This window comes from Notolepis coatsorum (genome assembly GCF_963971535.1).
Source record: "Notolepis coatsorum genome assembly, chromosome: 13".
In the NCBI taxonomy this organism is placed as follows: Eukaryota; Metazoa; Chordata; class Actinopteri; order Aulopiformes; family Paralepididae; genus Notolepis; species Notolepis coatsorum.
In genome coordinates, this window is record NC_140177.1 from 109279601 (window position 1) to 109302171 (window position 22571).

Below are 22571 nucleotides of genomic sequence, written 5' to 3' on the forward strand. Positions count from 1 at the left end.
GGACTGCAGCGGCTCAATACCGCCGCCTGGTTGATGGTCGAGCGAGTTACACTCTCGCAAAAACCGGAAGTGTCATCGGTGCATTGAGGAAATTCCTCCGGCAGTCACATGTCACTATGGGACTCTTGACAGACACTATAGTACATATGGATCGCTTTCTAAACTTAATAATCTATATGATTTCGGCGTTTATTGCGCCATACAAACCGGAAATGGACCTAGGCGATCGGCGTTGAATAATTGGGATCTTTCACCGCCAGTCTCATCTGCCCACGGTAAGAGAACAGTAATGTTATTTTCAGCCCGATTGTTTATTCATTTCACTGCAAACCATCTGATCAATATATCACCCATACTACATAAAGCCGTTACTGATGATCAAGGAATTATAAACGACCCCCCCCCCCCCTTTCCTCCACGCACGATGAAGCATAATGTATACCGATCATATACATTTGAATTTTTTAATATAGCGTGTATGGGAAATAAACACCAATCGATAATCTATCATATGCGTTTGGGCCTATAACTAGCGTTTTTTTGGAATTACAGCAGAAAAGATTAAAAAGATACTTATATTCTAGAAGGTATTAACACAACAATGTATGAATGAAAAAGTATAACGTTCCCACATCCTGAACGATAGATAATCGATGTTGAATGGGCCATAGTAATGTCAATATAGCAATACAATTTAAAAAGGTATAGCCCTGCAAAGAAGGTAAACATCTCCATAGGCTTTTAACGGTGGCAGAGAGGGGTATAAGATGGGCACAACCCCCGGCGGTCAATGTGTTAGGGCAGGGGTCAGCAACCTTTACTATCAAAAGAGACACTTTTCCCCCCTCCCACAAAATAAAATGCTCAGGGAGCCGCACAACCTATTTACCCTTAAAATGAAGATAACACAGTGTATAACGTTTTATATATCCCCAAGAATACCCCACATTTAGCATAAAACGCCTGACAATTGCATACCCAAAGTAATTTGCGATTTATTATACTTTATACGTATAGCACACAGTTTGTTGCATTAATGGAATTATAAAGCAACAAAAAGATTTTTTTTTACTTTTTATTGCTGTTTTAACCTGTTATAACAAAGGAAAACCTCAAACTCTTATGAAGAGGAGAAAAAATACTGGCTGTGTAGACCTATTTTTAAATAAAACAGAAAAGGAGACAAAACCCTGGTGTCTGTAGACCGACTTTGAAATAAAACCCTAAACTATTCAGGTATATTTGAGTCCTTCCTTTATTTGTGGAACATTTATAAAATAAAAAGTAGACCTTCTTTGAAATAAAACCCTGAACTATGCAGCTCTATTTGAGTCCTTCCCTTATTTGTGGAAAATCTATAAAATAAAAAGAGAATTTTTCGTTGTTCGCAAATTTCGCACCACATACTGTTATCAGGCATAAAGCAAATGAATCTGTCCACGCTGAATTAAACCCTCTATTTTCCTCAGACTTTCCTTTATTTGGATTTAACCATGGTTGGCTTACTGGGGGGTCGGAAATTCAAGATTAGCCACTTGCAGACGGCAGGGTGAGGCGCGGGGTGTGACGTACTGTATATTTTAGTTGATGAAATATTTTTGTTGACTAAATATTTTAGTTGATTAAATATTTTTTTATTTCAGTGTCACAGTATGAGATCGATCTCCAAAATAAAATAAAAATAAAAAAATGCAATGACATTTTTGGGCCAGGGAGCCGCAGCTGATTGGCTAAAGAGCCGTAGGTTGCCGACCCCTGTGTTAGGGTTATAATTATAAAATGAATATGTGGTGTTATGATCAGGGCTGAAGTTGAATAAAAGATTGTATTTTTTTCAATCTGACATTACAAAAAAACAGAAAATCCATCAAAATCAGTGTTGTTGCTAATCATACATATGCTAGCCTGTTTTTTAACAATAATTTGTGATGCCATCACAAACACTGACATTTAAAGGGTACAAATACAAATATTCCTGCACCAGAATGCAGGAAATGAAGTCTTTGCAACAAAAGATTTCCTGGTGGGGGACCCCCAGACCCCCTGCTTAAAAAGTGGCCTGACTGGGGCTATATTTTGCACTATATTTCCTGGCCTGAATGATTTCCCCAGTCCGGCCCTGGTTAAAAGCCTCCAATGCTTATTAGTGTGTGTGCGTTTGAACGTTTGCATGTTTCAACCATACATTTCCATTTATAAAAAAAAAAAAAAAAATTAACTTTTTTTTTACCTCCTATAATAGTGGGGGTTGCGGCTCTCTGACACCGTTATTTGGGGGTCGCGGCCTGAAAAGTTTGGGAACCCCTGTTCTATATGACCTTCTTGTATTTGAATGCTTGGAAGCGTTCCATCCTCATAACAGTGTCATCTCACAGTTATGTTGAAGTGGTTGGTGGTCCAGTTATGCTGCTGGCACAGTTGAACATTTTCATGAACTTACATCACACGTTTTTCATGCAAAGCTACTAACGGCAGGCTTCAGATATATCTAGTGCAACGCGAGAGACACTGGTATCGAATCCGGCTGTCAGCGTTGCCTCCGGCTTGGCCGGCCGTCATACTGGCTCAATTGGCAGAGTCAGCGGGAGGGAAGCCGGTGGGTGGTAATCTGGTCGTTGTAAACAGCGACTCCTACAGGTCGGTCAGGGCGCCGGCACAGCGAGGAAGGGAGATGGTGAGGGTAGTGTGAGCCTCCCACACGTTACACCTCACCAATGAGAGTCCGCGCTGGCAGGTGAAAAGAAGTGGCTGGCTGACTCTGCATGTATCGGAGGGGTCATGTGATAGTATCTATCAACCCTCCCTAGACCGACCAGTGGGGGGCACATGCGAGCAACGACCAGGAAGGGGAGGGGGGAATTGGCACGACTAAAATTGGGATAGGAGAAAAAGTGGATAAAAAAAAATATATATCTAGTGCAGTGGTTCTCAAACTACGGGTCGCGACACAAAGTGGGGTCGCTGGTAGGTGACAGTGGCGCATTGGCAAGTAAAATAATTAATTAAATAAAATAAAATCTATATATAAATATGCATAGTGCTGTAATAAAATGTTCTAATAAATATGCATGATCAAGTTCAACAACGTGTGCTTTTATTTTGATATTCCTTAATTCTACGTTGAAATTACGCGATACATTAACACATTCTCTGCCACGCTTATACCCATCAATGTTTGATCTCTGCCACCACTTTAAGTCTATGGAGATGTTCACCTTCTTTGCAGGGCTACAACTTTTTAAATTGTATTGCTAAATTGACATTACTATGGCCCATTCAACATCGATTATCTATCGTTCAGGATGTAGGAACGTTTAACTTTTTCATTCACACATTCATACGAAAATACCGTCTAGAGTATAAATATGTTTTTATCGTTTTCTGCAGTATTTCCCAGAACGTGAGATATAGGCACAAATGCATATATTAGATCATCAAATGCAGTTTGATACTGATCGACGCTATATTAAAAATTTCAATTGTACATGGTCCTAAACGTTATGACTGATCATGCGCGTGAATGGAGGGGGGGGGGGGGGGGTCGTTTATAATTCCGTGATAGTCGTTAAATGCTTCATGTAGTATGGGTGATATATAGATCAGAGCAGTTTGTATGGTTAATAATAAAGAAAAACGCTGAAACTCACAGCAGCTTCCTCGTAGCGTTGGGCAATGAGAGTGGAGCAAACAGATCCCAGTTATGTGATGTGGATCGAGGCGATCCAGTTCCGGTTTGTATAATACTAATATACGCCCAAATCATGTGGATTATTGAGTTATGGCAACGATCCATATCCACGGTGTGTGTCTTGAGTCCCGCGACAATAAACGAGTGGCCGGACGGAATTAGGGGACGGACCGAGCTGCAACGGGCATTTCCGGTTTGGCAACTCGCCGATCAGCCACCAGGTGGCAGTATTGAAGCGTTGCAGAGTTGTGCTGAGTCCCGCAGCATCTGACAAGGCTCTGTGAGTGAAATATGAATACCATGACGAAAATATGAAATATGATCAGAATAACGTCGTATGCCGTGATCTGGCAGAATTCGCATGAACTTGAAACCCGTCTTAAGCCGTTTCCGGCGGAGAAAGTGTTAAGTGTGGGGTCGCCAAAAAATATCCTAAATAATATGGGGTTGTGGTATAAAAAAGTTTGAGAACCCCTGATCTAGTGGATTAAAAGGTACAGTCGTATAGTACAATAGAAATACAGGCACTTACCTGTACAAGAATACATGTAGTTACTATCCACACTGTACAAGAATATAAGTATAGAGTTACTATCCACACTGTACAAGAATATAAGTATAGTTACTATCCACACTGTACAATAATATAAGTATAGAGTTACTATCCACACTGTACAAGAATATAAGTATAGAGTTACTATCCACACTGTACAAGAATACATGTAGAGTTACTATCCACACTGTACAAGAATACATATTAGGGATGCACCGAATGTAACTCTGGAGCGTAACAGTAAGAAGCATTTTGTATGAAAGTATTCTGTACTTCTGTATGACAACTATTAAAGAAACTTGAAACTTGAAACTTGAATGGGAAATTCTTGGCCGAAACCGATACCGAAAATAGGAAACAGTTGGCCGAAAACCGAATGCCGAAAGGCCGAAAAATGATTCATAGAATAGAATTTTTTTTTTACAAATGTTGTTCAGCTACCTGATTATGGAAAAATATATAATTATGGCAAAACTTAACTTAAATAATAAATAATCACTATTATGGGTCTTTTTGTATCACAAACAGTACTGTATTTACAAATCTGGTATGTCATAAATGTATAGATGTAGCAGTACTGTCTATCTGTATGTCATGTATGTCATATATGTACTGATTAATTGAAAATGGGGGACCTGATGTAAACAAGAGGAAAGTCTTTCTCTGGTCTGCATCCCCTTAACAATTGTGTGTATTGAGCTGTACTGTATTGTACCCATTCTGCAATCTGTTAATCAAGTTATCAATGAGAAGAGAGACGAGAGAGAGAGAGAGAGAGAGAGAGAGAGAGAGAGAAGAGAGAGAGAGAGAGAGAGAGAGAGAGAGAAGAGAGAGAGAGAGAGAGAGAGAGAGAGAGAGAGAGAGAGAGAGAGAGAGAGAGAGAGAGAGAGAGAGATCTACTGAGCGCACCTTTCTAGTCCCCAGATGAACGCGCTCTCTTGACTTTGGCACAGTAGACGCGTGACAGACAGCGTCAATGTGAGAAACACAATCCCTCCCCCTCTCGCTCTGAATAATATGCATATTAGATCACTCAGTGATTAACCGTGACGGGCATATAGTAAATAAGGATAAAGCATGTTAAAGACACATTTATTGGACTCGTTGCGGGCGGAGTTTACATAGAAACAGCGCGACTTCCGAGTCCCAAGAGAAGCAGGACTGAAGAGCTCACAGCGCGCATGTAATGACTGAATCCGCGTTTTGATGACATCATCACAACAACACGCGTTAGGTTACAGGTAGTTTCTGTTTCGGTGATATATTTTCTCCACTCCAAGTCAATACCTCTGTTTTTGACACATGGCTCCTTGATCTTCCTCCTTCCTTCCTATGCATTCTCTCTTTCTTTCTCCCCCTCTCTCTCTGTCTCTGTCTCTCTCTGTCTCTCTCCCTCCCTGTAGGCCAGGAGAAGACAGTGGAGCAGGAGCCCAGTGAGCCGAAGGCTCCGGAGACCATCAACCGCTACGGCAGTGTCAACTCTCTGGACTCCACCTCCTCTTCCTCAGGCATCGGCAGCTACAGCACTCTGACCTCCGGCACCGACAACCCCGAGCAGTTTGAGGTGCTCAAACAGCAGAAGGAGATCATTGAACAAGGCATTGACCTGTGAGTTTCCAGGGTTGGGGGGGGGGGGGGGGGGGGGGGTTGTACATAGAAGGTGTTGTAGTTCATGAGTTGACTTTGGAACGATTTTCATTGCATTCTTTTCTGACTCTGATTCTTCCTTTTTTCTTTGACCTCATACACTTTTTTAAGGTGTGAGTTTAAGCCACTGAAATGGTCTGTTCAGTGTTCAGGCAGTCATTTGCATGTGTAAGAGTCGGATTACAGTCTACATGCTATGACATATTGCTTATCTACTTAGACCCACATGCTATGACATAGTCATAATCTACATGGTTCTACATTCTATGACATAGTTATAATCTACATGCTATGACATAGTCCTTATCTACATAGATCTTCATGCTATGACAGTTATAATCTACATAGATCTACATGCTATGACATAGTTATAATCTACATAGATCTACATTCTATGACATAGTTATAATCTACATGCTATGACATAGTCCTTATCTACATAGATCTTCATGCTATGACATAGAACTTATCTACATAGATATACGCATTCGAACAGCAACAAATGGATCTTTCTAACGGTATATTAATATATGTTCGGCGAAAAATGATGCCCTGAGCCGCTAGAGGGGTCAGCAACCTTTACTATCAAAAGAGCCACTTTTCCTCCGTCCCACAAAATAAAATGCTCAGGGAGCCGCACAACCTATTTACCCTTAAAATGAAGATAACACAGTGTATAACGTTTTATATATCCCCAAGCATACCCCACATTTAGCATAAAACGCCTGACAATTGCATGCTCAAAGTAATTTGCGATTTATTATACTTTATAGTATACTTATAGCACACAGTTTGTTGCATTAATGGGATTATAAAGCAACAAAAAGAAACATTTTGACTTTTTAATTGCTGTTTTTACCTGTTATAACAAAGTAAAACCTCAAACTCTTATGAAGAGGAGACAAAACACTGGTGTCTGTAGACCGACTTTGAAATAAAACCCTGAACTATTCAGGTATATTTGAGTCCTTCCCTTATTTGTGGAACATTTATAAAATAAAAAGTAGTCCACTTTGGAAAAAAGACTACCATGTGTAGACCTACTTTGAAATAAAACACAGACAAGGAGAAAAAACACTGGCATCTGTAGACCTACTTTGAAATAAAACCCTGAACTATGCAGCTCTATTAGAGTCCTTCCCTTATTTGTGGAAAATCTATAAAATAAAAATAAAAATATTTCGTTGTTCGCAAATTTCACGCCACATATCACTAAGGTAAGCCTTTTGTTGACTAAATATCTTAGTTGATGAAATATTTTTTCATTTCAGTGTCACAGTATGACATCGATCTCCAAAATAAGAAAAAAAATTATTTAAAAGTAAAATATAAAAAAGAAATTTGGCCAGGGAGCCGCAGCTGATTGGCTAAAGAGCCACATGCGGCCTCGAGGCCGCAGGTTGCCGACCCCTGCGCTAGACGCTCGCAAAGTGCCGTGACTTGCATGCAAGTGCTCATGAGCACGTATACGTCCCGGTGCACGTTATGTGGTTAACACGCTCGCCTGGAAATGCCATATTTTGTATGTATGGTAGAATTAAGTAACACAGCATGCATTCAGATTTTACCCTTTAGCCGTAACTGCTTTCTTGCATATTTTGCAAATGATTTGTGCTTTATTGGAGGTCTGACCTCTTGTAGCCAAACCACTTCCACACAACCCCAGTAGTTCCCCTTGTAGGCTTTCAGCCAAGCTTGTATCATTCTGGTGACAAGAACACTGTAGGCTGCACTAGGGTCTGCAAATGCTTCATCACGCCTCTATATCGGTAATATATACACTTTTTTCTGTGTACAAATTTATACCGGTATTATCATGAACAATATCATATGGCATAGTCCTAATTCAGAGTGCATATTGTAGTCTGCACAGTAAACAGTACTTTATCTGTTTTGTCTTTTAGCTAGAAAGACTTTCTTAGCTTCCTCTCCTCTCTTCCTCTCCTCTCTTCCTTCCCCGGATCAGGTTCAACAAGAAGCCAAAGAGAGGTATCCAGTACCTCCAGGAGCAAGGCATGCTGGGAACCACCCCGGAGGACCTGGCTCAGTTCCTGCACCAAGAGGAGAGGCTGGACTCTGTAAGAACCCTTACAACACGCACACACACACACACACACACACACACACACACACACACACAGCGACAGCCACACAAGCAGGAATACACATACCTGGATACCTACAGGATAGGCGCCGCTACGACCGGCTGCCTGTCTGTGCGCTCCGTCGAGACTGTGCTTACTTTTGTTAATATTTATAGTTTTAAGAGTTTTGTCTGTACCAACAGTAGGTGCATTTAATGTGTATGACCGTCAGTCACTTATAGACATTGGATTACGGGAAACTTACCGACTGGATTACTCTCTGGATCAGCTCTCTGAACCAAAACAATGGCCTGTTGAGATCTTGAGGACATCAGGACCGGATCTCGCCCCCAGAGACAAAGGAATCAGACGGCGAGGGAAGAGAGCTGGGATCCGTAACAGGCTGAGATCCAGACGCCACCGAACACCATTGCCCAGTATATTGCTAGCCAATGTACAATCAATTGACAATAAACTGGATGACATCCGAGCAAGGATTCAATACCAAAGAGATGTTAGGGACTGCAACGTTCTCTGCTTCACCGAAACGTGGCTCACGCCGGAGGTTCCAGACCACGCAATCCAACCAGCCGATCACTTCTTTATCCATCGCAAGGATCGGACAGCAGAGTCCGGTAAACAACGTGGAGGAGGTATTGCCTTCATGTTTAACAAAAATTGGAGCGATCCAACTAACGTGAAGGAATTATCCAACCACTGCTCCCCAGACCTGGAATATATAACCATCAAGTGTCGTCCTTTCTTCCTCCCGAGGGAGTTAACGGCGATCGTCCTGATCGGAGTGTATATTCCACCGCAAGCCAGTAACAACGTTGCGCTCTCCAGACTCCACGACGAGGTAAATAGAATACAAGTGGCGAACGTTAACGCCGCCATTTTGGTGCTGGGTGATTTCAATAGCGCCAATCTGAGAAAGGTATTACCTGACTTCTATCAGCATGTGACTTGCAACACCAGAGGCGGTAACATCCTAGATCACTGTTACACGCAATTTAAAGGTGGCTACAAGGCTCATTCTGATAGTGGCTTTGGTAAATCAGATCACGCGTCAATCTTTCTTTCACCAATGTACAAACAGAGAATCAAAAGTACTCCTGTAGTCTCGCGAGAGGTGCAGAAATGGGATTTGACGTCAGAGGAGACGCTCCGGTCTGCGTTTGACTGCACAGACTGGAATGTGTTCCGCGACACAGATAACATTAATGTCTACACGGAGACAGTGGTGGACTATGTTTGTACTATGGTGGAAGAAACAATCCCCACTACCAAAATGAGAGTTTACCCAAATCAAAAACCCTGGGTAGACAAATCCGTCCGTGAAGCTCTGAGAGAGCGCACCAAAGCATACAACGACGGCCTAGTGGCAGGCAACATGAATGACCACAAGGTGGCGCGATACAACGTAAGGAGGACAGTGTCAGAGGCCAAACGGCGCTACAGAGATAAAATTGAACTCCAGTTTGAACAAGCTGACTCTAGAGCTATGTGGCAGGGGCTCAAAACGATGACAGACTACAAAGGCGCCTCCCTCAAACTGAACAGTGACATCTCCTTAGCAAATGACCTCAATACCTTCTATGCGAGGTTTGATGCTGGTAATAACAACACCAGCTCACAAGCCACGGCAATGGGGGGGGGGGGGGTCGGCTGCTGATGGAGGCGCAGTTTTCAGGGTAACAGAGCATGAGGTGAGGCGGACCTTTAAAAAAGTGAATATCAGGAAGGCAGCAGGTCCGGACGGCATCCCCGGCCGCGTCCTAAAAGTCTGTGCCGACCAACTGGCCCCAGTATTCACTGACATATTTAACCTGTCCTTAGAACAGGCTGTCATCCCCACCTGCCTGAAGAAGTCCACTATTATCCCTGTACCCAAGAAATCCAAGCCTGCTTGCCTCAACGACTACCGCCCTGTAGCTCTCACCTCCATAGCCATGAAGTGCTTTGAGAAGCTAGTAAAGGGCTACATCTGCTCCTCCCTCCCCATCAACATGGACCCCCTGCAATTTGCATACCGCCCCAACAGGTCCACGGAGGACGCCATAGCCCATGTGCTGCACACAGCAGCATCACACCTGGACAAGAGGCAGGGGAACTATGTGAGAATGCTATTCATCGACTACAGCTCGGCATTCAATACCATAGTCCCCTCCATACTCATAGCCAAGCTCAGGGACCTGGGCTTGAACTATGACCTCTGCCAGTGGGTCTTGGACTTCCTGACTGGCATACCCCAGGTGGTGAGAGCAGGCAACTGCACCTCCTCATCCATCACCCTCAACATAGGGGCCCCCCAGGGCTGTGTTCTGAGTCCCCTCCTCTACTCCCTGTACACACACGACTGTGTGGCTCAGCGGAGTAGCAATACAATCATCAAATTTGCTGACGACACAGTGGTGGTGGGCCTGATCTCTGCCAACGACGAGAGGGCCTACCTGGAAGAGGTCAAGGTCCTGGCGGGATGGTGCCAGGAAAACAGCCTCTCCCTGAACGTCAGCAAAACAAAGGAGATGATTGTGGACTTCAGGAGGTCGGGGGTCAAGGACTACAGCCCCCTCAGCATCGACGGGGCACCGGTTGAGAGCGTCAACAGCTTTAAGTACCTCGGAGCCTACATATCCGAGGACTTGACATGGACCACACACATTGACAGTGTTGTGAAGAAGGCACGACAACGCCTCTACTTCCTCAGGCGCCTAAGGAAGTTCCAAGTCAGTCAGAAGATCCTTAAGAACTTCTACTCATGTACAATAGAGAGCATCTTGACCGGCAACATCACCTCCTGGTTTGGGAATAGCACTGCACAAGACCGAAGCAGACTACAAAGAGTGACACGTTCAGCCGAACGCACAATTGGAGGGGGGCTCCCCACCCTCCAGAACATTTACAACAAGCGTTGCAAGGGCAAGGCTAAGAGAATCATTAAAGACTCCAGTCACCCGAACAACTGCCTCTTTGAACTGCTGCGGTCAGGCAAGCGATACCGGAGTCTCAAGGCGAGCACAGAAAGACTCAGAAGAAGCTTCTATCCCCAGGCCATCAGGCTGCTAAACGAACAATGAATGAACACTACACAACAACAACCACCAAACGCACATAGCACACACATCCACACGCACACACTCACTTTAAACAAACACACTGTAGCACCCACTCCACACACTTTATAGCACACACCCACTTTAAACAAACACACTGTAGCACCCACTCCCCACACTTTATATTTATTGATGAAGGATTGCACTACAACTCGTACACCTTACTGTAAATTGTACCTAAATTGTACCTCATCCCATTTCTGCTTTGCACTAGATAGTACTGTACATTAGTACACTGCATAGTATTGTATATTATATGGTAACTCAGAACATTGTACATATGTCTATACCGAACACTGTGACCTAATTTTCTTCTTCTAAATTACATGCTATACTATGTTATTTGATACTATCTTGTCTAGCACAGTCTCTGGAGCGTAACAGTAAGAAGCATTTTGTATGAAAGTATTCTGTACTTCTGTATGACAACTATTAAAGAAACTTGAGAAAAAACTTGATAATTCCTCTGCAAAAAAAGGCATTTGCCTAAATTCTCCCAAGTGGTCAAATTACATTGCCTACGATAGGTAGACATAGGAAAATCCTTAAAATGTTTCATAAAATATTCTTTCAACCATCTCAAGCCATGGCATCATAGGACTGCATTTCCCTAGATAAGGGCTCAGCAACAGGTACCCTGGGGCCAAATCCACTAGTATTTGGCCCCCCAAATAAATGTAAGAATGTAATGTAACAATGTAAACGATTTTACGATTACAGAATATTGGGCCCGTGATGCAAATCATCCTGAATATAATAACGTCCCGACTGCTATACTAGTCCCCACTTGAAATAAACAATCATCATGAGAGGAGACATTTGAGCTATTGTGAGGTGCTGAAATAATAGTACTTGTTGTACCAGAATCAGAGGGAATAAATACACACTAGTCCAGTCAGTTGGAAGGAAGAAGGAAAGACCGATGTGTATGCAGCATTCCTGAATTCTGATTGGTTAAAAGTCCAGGTTAACTATACACCAAATCCACTCATATTACATTATACATTTGATACTTTGAGAACAGAACAAGCTGGTAATTGAAAACCCAGCTGTTCACAAAGTGTCCTCTTCTTGTCTCCTCGTCCATCATTGTTATTATTATTTTTGCTTTGTAAAGCATCCTTGGGTTTCATGAAAGGCATTCTATAAATCCAAGCTATTATTATAATTTTTTTTTGATCAAATATTCTATTATTATTATTATTATTATTATTATTATTATTATTATTATTATTATTATTATTATTATTATTATTATTATTATTATTATTATTATTATTATTATGAGCTAATTTGACAGTGCAGCCACATAGAAATCTGTCTCCCACTTTAAAAAAGTAAAATTGCGCAGATTAAATATACAGTCTGCAATACTTAAATTGGTCTTAAATACTTTCCAGTATTCCAGTGTTCTGACCTCTTCTTGTCTCTTTTCTCTCGTCTCTTTTCAGACCCAGGTGGGAGAGTTCTTGGGGGACAACGAGCGCTTCAACAAGGAGGTGATGTACGCCTATGTGGACCTGATGGACTACCAGGGCAAGGACTTCGTCCACGCACTGCGCCTCTTCCTGGAGGGCTTCAGGCTGCCCGGTGAGGCCCAGAAGATCGACCGGCTGATGGAGAAGTTTGCCGCCAGATACCTGGAGTGTAACCAGGGGTGAGGAGAAGGATGATTGGGATGAGTAGATACGTCAAGTTTTAAGTTTACATTTACATTTAGCTGACGCTTTTATCCAAAGCGACTTACAAGTTCTGTACGGCAAGTCATCAGCTGAGTAGCAATGTTCATCAAAGTGTTGACTGCTACAGTGTAGGTTAGTATATTAGTGCATGACAGTAAGGTTAGTGGGTTAGACTTATTTTTTTATTTTTTTAAATTTCAGATAATGGTAGTTTACCGAATACTCACACAGCGGTTACAATATTACATTGAACTACATGAGTGTGGAAATAGTTCTTCTGCCACTTCTGTTCCTGGTTTGTAGAAGGTGATGGTTTCTCACCGTACGCAATCTAAGGCTATGTGTCCACTAAAAACTTTTTTTTCAAGGTGGACCGCTTTGAAAAAAGAAGAAAAAAAAAGCTCTGAGCGTTTTTCTGAGGCTCGCGCCAGCCGCGGCTCCGCCCCTTCCTCGATGAGTTACATTGATGAGCGCGCTCCTTTCCCAAAAGTTGAACTAGTTTCAACTTTATGAGCTGGGAGCGCTCCGACCAAAAACGCTGCCTCCCACAAGCCGGCTGCAATGTGGACTAAGTCATACATAGCACAAGTCCCCTCCGGTACTTGAGGTAACAGCAGTCGCATCTTTTCACCTGCGTAGCTCGATCTCTCAGTGGCGAGGAGTAACGCGTGGGAGGCTCACGCTGCCCCCGACACTTCCTGATTCTACTGCGCAGGCGCACCAACTGACCTGTAGGAGTCGCTGTCCACAACGCCCGATCCCCACCCATCAGTTTCCCACCCCCTAATACGGCCAATGTGTATTAGTACGGACGACCAGCTAAACTGAAAGCAAATGTGGAGCGCTGGGCTCGAACAGGCGAGCCCAGCGTCTCCAGATTTCGTGGCGAGCGCCTTGCCCACTACGCCACGTAGCCGCCCTTAATTCTGCTTCTTCTAAACTTATTTGAAGCAACTTGCGTCTGAAGGGTGATCTTAAAGGAACACACCAACTTTTTGGGAAATTAGCTTATTTGCCATCTACCCTGGAGTTAGACAAGCAGATACATACCCTTTTCTTCTCTGTGCATTACGGCTGACCTTCAAATTTTTTTTTGGAATTCGAAGCTTCGGGGGCCGAGATTCGATTTTAATTCGAAGCTTCGAAATAAATTAGTTTTTTCTTTTTATTATTATTTTTTTTTATTTATAATTTTTATTTTTATGTTGTGGGACTTGTACATCACTTTGTTCAATTGTTCAATTGTTCCGTGCTGTAAAGTTTAAACCTTTTTAAATCATGCATTAGGCTTAGGGAACAGCCGCACCGTTGATTTGATTGATTGATTGATTGAAAACTTTATTAACAGATTGCAGAATGGGTACAATACAGTACAGCTCAATACACACAATTGTTAAGGGGATGCAGATCAGAGGAAGACTTTCGTCTTGTTTACATCAGGGTCCCCCATTTTCAATTCATCAGGACATATATGACATACATGACATACAGATAGTCAGTACTGCTACATCTATACATTTATGACATACCAGATTTGCAAATACAGTACTGTTTGTGATACAGAAGGAGTCAAGAAAAGGGAGTATATACATTTGACGTAGAAACTGTACATTGGAGGAGGTTGGGTGGGGGGGGTTGGGTACGTTGGGATATTGACAACCATACTGGGTAATTTACATTGGAGGTGGTTGGGGGGGGGGGCACACTGTATAAACAAGCAAAACTGTACATTGAGGGGGGGGGGGAGACACTGTACAAACAAACAAAATTGTACATTGGACTATTGACAAAACCATACTAGGTAAATGACTGTACATTGGAGGGGGTTGGGTTAGGATATTTACAGGGGCCAGTGTTGAATTGCAGTCTCCCGTAGGTGTCCCTTGAGAGAGGTTTTGAAAGTGGGTAGTGATCCACATTCCTTTACAGCTTTGGGTAGGGCGTTCCACATTGATGTGGCATAATTGCGAAACGTGTTTAGTCCCTTATTTGAGCCGAATCTGGGTTTAACATGATTTGTGGAGCTCCCTCTGGTGTTGTGATCGTGGTATTCACTGACCTTTGGGAAGTATTTTGACATGTACATGGGTACCTTGGTCGTGTAGTGTATCTTGTAGACCAGGCCCATTGCAAGTTGCTGTACTCTGTCGTCTACTCTAAGCCATCCTAGGTTGTCAAAGTGGGCAGGGGTGAGGTGGGTTCTAGGAGTAAGGTCAAGCAGTAGTCTGACCAGTTTGTTTTGAGATGTTTGTAATTTTGTTTTTAGCGCCTTTGAGGTGCTTTGGTACCATGAGGTGCAAGCATAGTCGTAGTACCCCTGAATGAGTGCTCCTGCCAGAGTCTTCAGGGTATTCTTGTTTACCAGAGAGGAGATCCGGTACAAGAATCGAGTTCGTTGGTTGACTTTTTTTATTACATTGGATGCCATTTTGTCACAGGAGAGATTAGCCTCTAGGATGGAACCCAGGTAGGTAATTTCATCTTTCCTTGTTACAATATTGTCACCCACTGTAACTGAGAAGCCGTCGGTCTTGTTGAGTTTGTTATTTGAACCGAAGAGAATGGACTCTGTTTTGCCCATGTGTAATGATAGTTTGTTATCAGCGAGCCATATGCAGATTCTGCCTAGTTCCGAGCTGAGGGTTTTTTCAACCTGTAACTTGTTCTTGTCAGAGACCAGCAGGGCTGAGTCGTCCGCAAACAGGAACAAGTTAGCCTAGCTTAGCGTCATTCACTCGAAGTAGGTGTGCCAGTGTAGCCTAGTTCCCAACAGTCACGAAATACACTCCAAATACAACTCCAAAACATTCCTGTAAACATGTTGTGACCTGTGTATTTACCACATGGAGAAATAAAAAATTATACATTTTCGTTTTTTCTAAGAAGATATATACTCTTGAAATATTTTTTTGCTGAACCACTGCTGCCTGGGCGGAGTGGGAGCAGTGATTTCATCACCTCAAAAGCCCTGTTGCTTTTAAAAAAACGGTGCGGCTGTTCCCTAAGCCTAATGCATGCACAGAGAAGAAAAGGGTATGTATTTGCTCGTCTAACTCCAGGGTAGATGGCAAATAAGCGAATTTCCCAGAAAGTTGGCGTGTTCCTTTAAATGTTCAGAGACATTCTTCTGTCTCTCCGTTTGAATAAATGGAATCGATAGCTATTGCCAAAGCATGAGCTTCAATACAGTCACTGTAGATGTAATTGTTTGAAAACAGAATATGCTGCCTCAGGAATGTCACTCAAAGGAAATGTATACATGCTCATAATGTAACAGCTTGCTTATACCGTTACCTTGTTCTCTAAACTAGCAGAAATAAGAAGGTGTATTTATACAGAGAATGGATAAGTCATATAGATGTTATTATTGCTCAGGTCAGAGACAGAATAGTTGTGAGATACGGAGAGATAACCAAGTGTGAAGTTCAAGGAAAATTTACTAAAGTCTAATGTAAACAAATGAGGGATGAGAGATGTTTTCCTACAGTCATACCGTGACTGAGACGTGCGCAAACCTCTCTTTCACTGTTCATATGACATGATGTCTTACTGCTGATCCGATATGAGTGAAAACATTCATGTTAAGACATTCTTTGTACATTTTCTGTAAAATTCTCATTCGTTACTATTGTATTTGGAAATGTTCTGGTGTGCTGCCTTCTGCTCAACATCTGACCAAAGGTGTTTGGGATGTGAACACAGAAAATCTCTATAAATGACTTGTTTCTGGGGGACCTGACAGACTAATATAGTATATAGTCCTTTATTACCACTGTCTTGTCTCCCAGGCTGAGGGAATTCTAGTTCTGTTGGGACATCTGAACTGAATTTGACCTTCTGTCCCATCAGACAAACGCTGTTCGCCAGCGCAGACACTGCCTACGTACTGGCCTACTCCATCATCATGCTGACCACTGACCTGCACAGCCCACAGGTAACATCCACATCTAGGAGGAGAAGGAGGATGTTGAGGATGATGATGATAATGGGGAGGAGGAGGATGTGAAAAGATGATGATGATGACGATAATTATATTGATGAGGAGGAGGAGGATGATGATGATGATGAGGATGATAATGATGATGAGGAGAATTACGATTATGATGATGATGATGATGATGATGATGATGATGATGATGAATAGACAGACTGGTGGTTTGACCTTTCCAGGAAAGCATCTGTAGTACAAGTAGACTTGTCTCCTCTCTCAGGTGAAGAACAAGATGACCAAGGAGCAGTACATCAAGATGAACCGTGGGATCAACGACAGCAAGGACCTGCCTGAGGAGTACCTGTCCGCCATCTACGACGAGATCGCCGGGAAGAAGATAGCTATGAAAGAAACTAAGGAGTTGACGCTCAAGTCTAGCAAACACAGTAAGATGAAAGCATACAGCGGAAGTGGGCGCACATGTTGTATTGAAGAAGTGAGGTCAGAATCGGAAAGAGTGTCAGTTTAGTTATAAACATGTATTATGAGCGCATAGGAGACAGAATCTAGTATGATCTGTCTCAGAGTGGTGGAGGTTTCAACAACCCTTTATAAGAGTCTAGTTTAATTTGGGCGGCCGGGGTAGCGCAGCGAACTAAGCGCCTGTCTACCACCGCAGAGACTGTGGGATCGAATCCGGCTGTCAGCGGTACCGCCGGCTTGGTCGGTCGTCATACTGACACAATTGGCAGTGTCAGCGGGTGGGAAGCCGGTGGGTTGTATCCTGGTCGTTGTAACAGCGACTCCTACAGGTCGGTCAGGGCGCCTGCACAGCGAGGGAAGGAATTGGGGAAGGTAGTGTGAGCCTCCCACGTGTTACACTTCCCCAGTGAGAGTCCTCGCTGTCAGGTGAAAAGAGGCTGCTGGCTGTCTCCACATGTATCGGAGTACGCATGTGATAGACTTCAGGGCTCCCTAGACCGGCAAGTGGGGGGCAAATGCGTGCAATGACCAGGAAGGGGAGGGGGGAATTGGGATGGGAGAAAAAAGGAGAGGAAAAAAAAAGAGTAGTTTAATTTCAAACCATTATTTAAACTTGTCTCGTCGAGTATACATGCAGAAATAAAGCATATAAAAGCACATAGTATATAAAATCACAACAATAAGACAACAAGACGAGGGTTGACAAAAGCAAGGATAACAAATAAATGAAAACACTTACAACTTGATTGACAAAGGTTGAAGGGCTTAAATTCTACAACAGTTACAGAGGGGAGGATCTCAAGCTTTAACTTGTTGGAGCTAGGGGGGCATCATAGCGAAATACAGATTTACCTTGTTTGTATGCGGATTTGTATGCGGATGATACTATTATGATCATACTATACTGTATCACTGACACTGTTCAGTTGGCTACTGAGAACTTGCGGCTTTCTTTTAATGTTCTTGGGAAAGCTTTTATTAATCTTAATTAATGTTAGTCGGCAATGCTAGTAAAATGTTGATTATGATGAAGTACATATATCTACTGTAAGCGGTTTTAACATTGAGAGAGTCACCGAGTATAAATATCTTGGCTTGTGGCTCGATGACTGGTTCCAAGCTGCAACAGAAAATTGCCTTCCTGTACATAGAAAGACGATTGTTGAAGCTGTTTTCTTATACATTTACATGGACATAAATGGACTATGGTGGCATGCTGCGGCGTCAACTCTTAAACTGGTGGACTCTGTATCAATTTGCCCTCAGATTTATTACTGGTGTCCTTTTATCACTGTCCTTTTATGAAAAGGTTGGATGGCCTTCTCTGGTTGAAATGCGTAACTACAGTATCATTGGTATGTGTTTATCTGTAAATCCCTTATTGGTAAATGTACATCACAACACTGTTGGAATGGAATCTTGGAACCTATTCTACACGTTCAGATGACTGGTTGGTTCTTAGGGTTCCTCGAGTTTGCTCTGAACTAGGAAAAACAGCTTTTTCCTTTGATGCTTCCAACACCTGGAATGCCTTCCAACTGACTCTGAAGCTGAAGGTTCTTCCTTCTTTTGCTGCATTTAAACATAATATGTTCTCTGACCACTGTGTGTCGACTTGTAACTGTTTTAGCAGATTTTCACGAGTTGAAATAAAGGTTTGAAATGAAAGTGTTCTATTAACCCTTTCACTACCACACTACTGAAGGTTAACCTTTCACTACCATACGACAGACTGTTCTCCTTCTGTAGTGTGGTAGTGAAAGGGTTAACCGTCTGTAGTGTGGTAGTGAAAGGGTTAACCGTCTGTAGTGTGGTAGTGAAAGGGTTAACCGTCTGTAGTGTGGTAGTGAAAGGGTTAACCGTCTGTAGTGTGGTAGTGAAAGGGTTAACCGTCTAGTGTGGTAGTGAAAGGTTAACCTTCTGTAGTGTGGTAGTGAAAGGTTAACCTTCTGTAGTGTGGTAGTGAAAGGTTAACCTTCTGTAGTGTGGTAGTGAAAGGGTTAACCGTCTGTGGTGTGGTTGTGAAAGGGCAACCTTTCTGTAGTGAAAGGTTAACTTTCTGTAGCGTGGTAGTGAAAGGGTTAACCGTCTGTAGTGTGGTAGTGAAAGGGTTAACATGCTGTGGTGTGGTAGTGAAAGGGTTAACCGTCTGTAGTGTGGTAGTGAAAGGGTTAACCGTCTAGTGTGGTAGTGAAAGGTTAACCGTCTGTAATGTGGTAGTTAAAGGTTAACCTTCTGTAGTGTGGTAGTGAAAGGTTAATCTTCTGTAGTGTGGTAGTGAAAGGTTAACCTTCTATAGTGTGGTAGTGAAAGGTTAACCTTCTGTAGTGTGGTAGTGAAAGGTTAACCTTCTGTAGTGTGGTAGTGAAAGGTTAACCTTCTGTAGTGTGGTAGTGAAAGTGTTAACCTTCTGTAGTGTGGTAGTGAAAGGTTAACCTGTAGTGTGGTAGTGAAAGGTTAACCTTCTGTAGTGTGGTAGTGAAAGGTTAACCTTATGTAGTGTGGTAGTGAAATGTTAATGGAGGGTTATGTATATAACCCAGTTATATGAGTTATGGTGCGCTCAGCACCTGTCTGCACTGTACTTCACTTCGTGCACGAGCACTGAATAAAAAATTCCACCATGTACCTTTACATCCCAACATCCGTCTGACCACACCCCATTCCGCTTACCTTCATAAGCAGGTGTGTGGTCACTGGTCACCTACTCGCCTCCTTCCCAAACTTTCACCACAAGGCGAGATCAAGGGCCGCAGCGGCGTCCAGGTGCTAAGCGCACCATAACTCATAGAACTGGGTTATATACATAACCCTCCGTTCTATGTCGTTTATGGCTTGCTCAGCACCTGTCTGCAACAGGGGCTGAGCGGGAGCCATAGCCCGACAAATGTACCCCGCTGAGGCCCCCCACAACCATCAGACCGGGGAGGACCGAGCCCCCCCGACCCTCCCTAATGGAGGATACCCCCCCTATTGGAGGTTCACGGGAGGGCGACGGATCCGACCGTGCGAAGAGGCACTCAAGCAACCCAACGCACAGGGTGAGCAGACCGTGGCTTGACCCCACGACTACACACACGCACAACCCGCATGCCACCCGGGAACGAACGAAGGAACAACCTCGTTACTGCCCCCAAAATCACGGGGGCAAGAGCAAACCCAACCCTGTGGCAAGGCCGTAGCAGCGGAGCGTGAAGGAAGACCCAGACCCACTGAAGGGACTGGATCCCCTGGAAAAGGGGGCCCGGAGAGGTCAATGATGCCAGGCATCAAGACCCCACCAGGTGGTCACCTAGTGACACCGCCCCCCACATCGCCAGCGTATTCGGATAAGGCCCCTCCAAGAGCGGGCCCTTTCCCCCCAATAGCACACCGCCTGGCATACTGACCCTGCAACACAGGCAGTCACCATGGCCGTAAACACTCAAAGGTTAACCAACGGAAGCAGGCAGCGTACCGGGGAAACCAGGCAACAGGCTGTAACCTGAGCCTGGAGCACTGCGGACGAGACAGGCGCCAAAGGCGTCAGCTGAAACAGCCCTCCCGGCGGAAGAGGCGGATGCTGGCGTTGTTGACCACCATGACGAAGCCTCCATCAAAAAAAACCACCCAGATGGGTCATGGCAGAGAAGGCTGACATGATTGGCAGACGCCATGAACGTGCAGGGGCACACTCAACCGGACAACCCGGGAGTTGACACTGCTCCAACACACCAGGGAATCAACCACCCTGTCGTTACCATATGCGGTGGTTGTTCCTATAACCCCTCAAGAAAAAAGGGTTATCCCAGGTCTACGGTATCAACGAAACTTTACTTCGGACCGGGCCCGGCGGCTTGGGAAGCACACAGGGTTACCAGAGGAGGTCCAGAAGACCACCCCAATAGCCCCCTCTCCGCCATGCGTGAGAGAGGTGCGGAGAAGAGAACCAGCCCCTTATGATAGCGCCAGGTACAAAAAAGTACCCAACAAGGATCTCTATAACGCCTAACCTTGTGACGCCCCGGGCCGACCCGGCCTTTTTCCCCCTGGAAAAAGCCCAAGTCCCTCAGGGTACCAAAACAGCAGATCTGCATCCCCGGCGGACAAACGGGTTAACTGACCTGGACCAGCGTGACCAGAACCAGTCCCGTGCCCTAACCACGCCGACATGCCTACTCCAGGAGAAGGGGCAGATATGCGTGTTGATCTAAAAACATGAAAAGAGGGCGCCACCCAGACGGGCCGGTGTGAACCGCGCTTGGTGGCCCACCCCAAGGGCGTGAGACCCCTCTACCTATGTTCAGATCCATTCCGTTATCATCCCCCAGATATGAACGAGAATCCGTCGAGAACCAGTAACAGGTTCTCGGAAGAGGACAAAACCTCCATCCCAGTTGCTTAACCACAAGCAACCAAGGCGTACTAGCTACCCACATGATTCTTAACAGAACACCCCGAGCTAGCACTATGCATGCATCGAGACACAACCACATCAATGAATAGGCTATTTAGACCTTTCATTGAATCCCCAAGGCGCCTGGGGGAACGACAAGAAGGGTGCGGTGCCTCCTATACTCCACACTCTTTTATTTAAAAGAAGGAAGCACCAACAGACATGAATCCCATTTGACACAACTGAGGGTAAAAACTGTTTACATTTTTACATCCAGTCACCCCTATCACAGAGGATTTTAGACTGAAAATTCCCCAGAGAGCCTTCCCACGTGAGTCGTAGAATGAAAAAGCCATGGTAACTCCGAGTCATGTGACCAACCGACTCAAGTTACACATAAAATCGAGCGTAGTGGACCCGTAAGTCCTACGCTCTATCCCGACACTTTGACAACAGATCGTACGTACAGATCTAACTCACGGAAGCCATCGTCAAATAGCAACGTGCGTAGTGACGTATGCTATGACGGGGGGAAACCCAACACTCAACGCCTGTTAATAGGAGCAGAGTCAGGGCAACCCTCCCCCCCCCCCCCCCCCCCCCCCCCCCCCTCCCTGCCAAGTCGCCTAACGGCTTGGCCCCGACTGGCCTAACAGGAGATAAGTAAACCCCCCTGACCAATCAGAAGAGGGAAGGAGGGGTTTATTCGGTACCCCCTCACAAGCCCTTCCTCCTGCACACAATAACAACTTTAGCACATGATACCTTTGGTAGAATGCTAATGAAATAGCGCAAGCTAATACAATGCACGCTACCCACAGATAACTGTGAACAGGGTTTACAACAAAACCAAGTCGCGTGTGTGTGAATCCTACACCCGCATCCTATGTTGTACACAGAAAAACACTGATAGAGAGAGCGAACGGCTGGGCCGTGGTACGTGTTCATACGAGCATTACTGCAACTAACACAACAGTGTTGTAGCTCAACATTACTTGTGTAAGCAACAGAC

General features: G+C 44.1%; 1 protein-coding gene across 3 annotated transcripts in view; it reads left to right on the plus strand.

Moving 5' to 3' along the window:
- Positions 1-22571, plus strand: part of LOC311239565 (brefeldin A-inhibited guanine nucleotide-exchange protein 1-like) — a 184563-nt gene that overhangs the window by 47433 nt on the left and 114559 nt on the right. For all 3 annotated transcript variants that reach the window (XM_084327920.1, XM_084327918.1, XM_084327919.1), the window contains 5 exons: positions 5645-5849; positions 7855-7966; positions 12540-12745; positions 16620-16704; positions 16982-17147. In XM_084327920.1, the coding sequence (XP_084184046.1) occupies positions 5645-5849; positions 7855-7966; positions 12540-12745; positions 16620-16704; positions 16982-17147 (774 nt within the window). The remainder of the gene's footprint in view (positions 1-5644; positions 5850-7854; positions 7967-12539; positions 12746-16619; positions 16705-16981; positions 17148-22571) is intronic.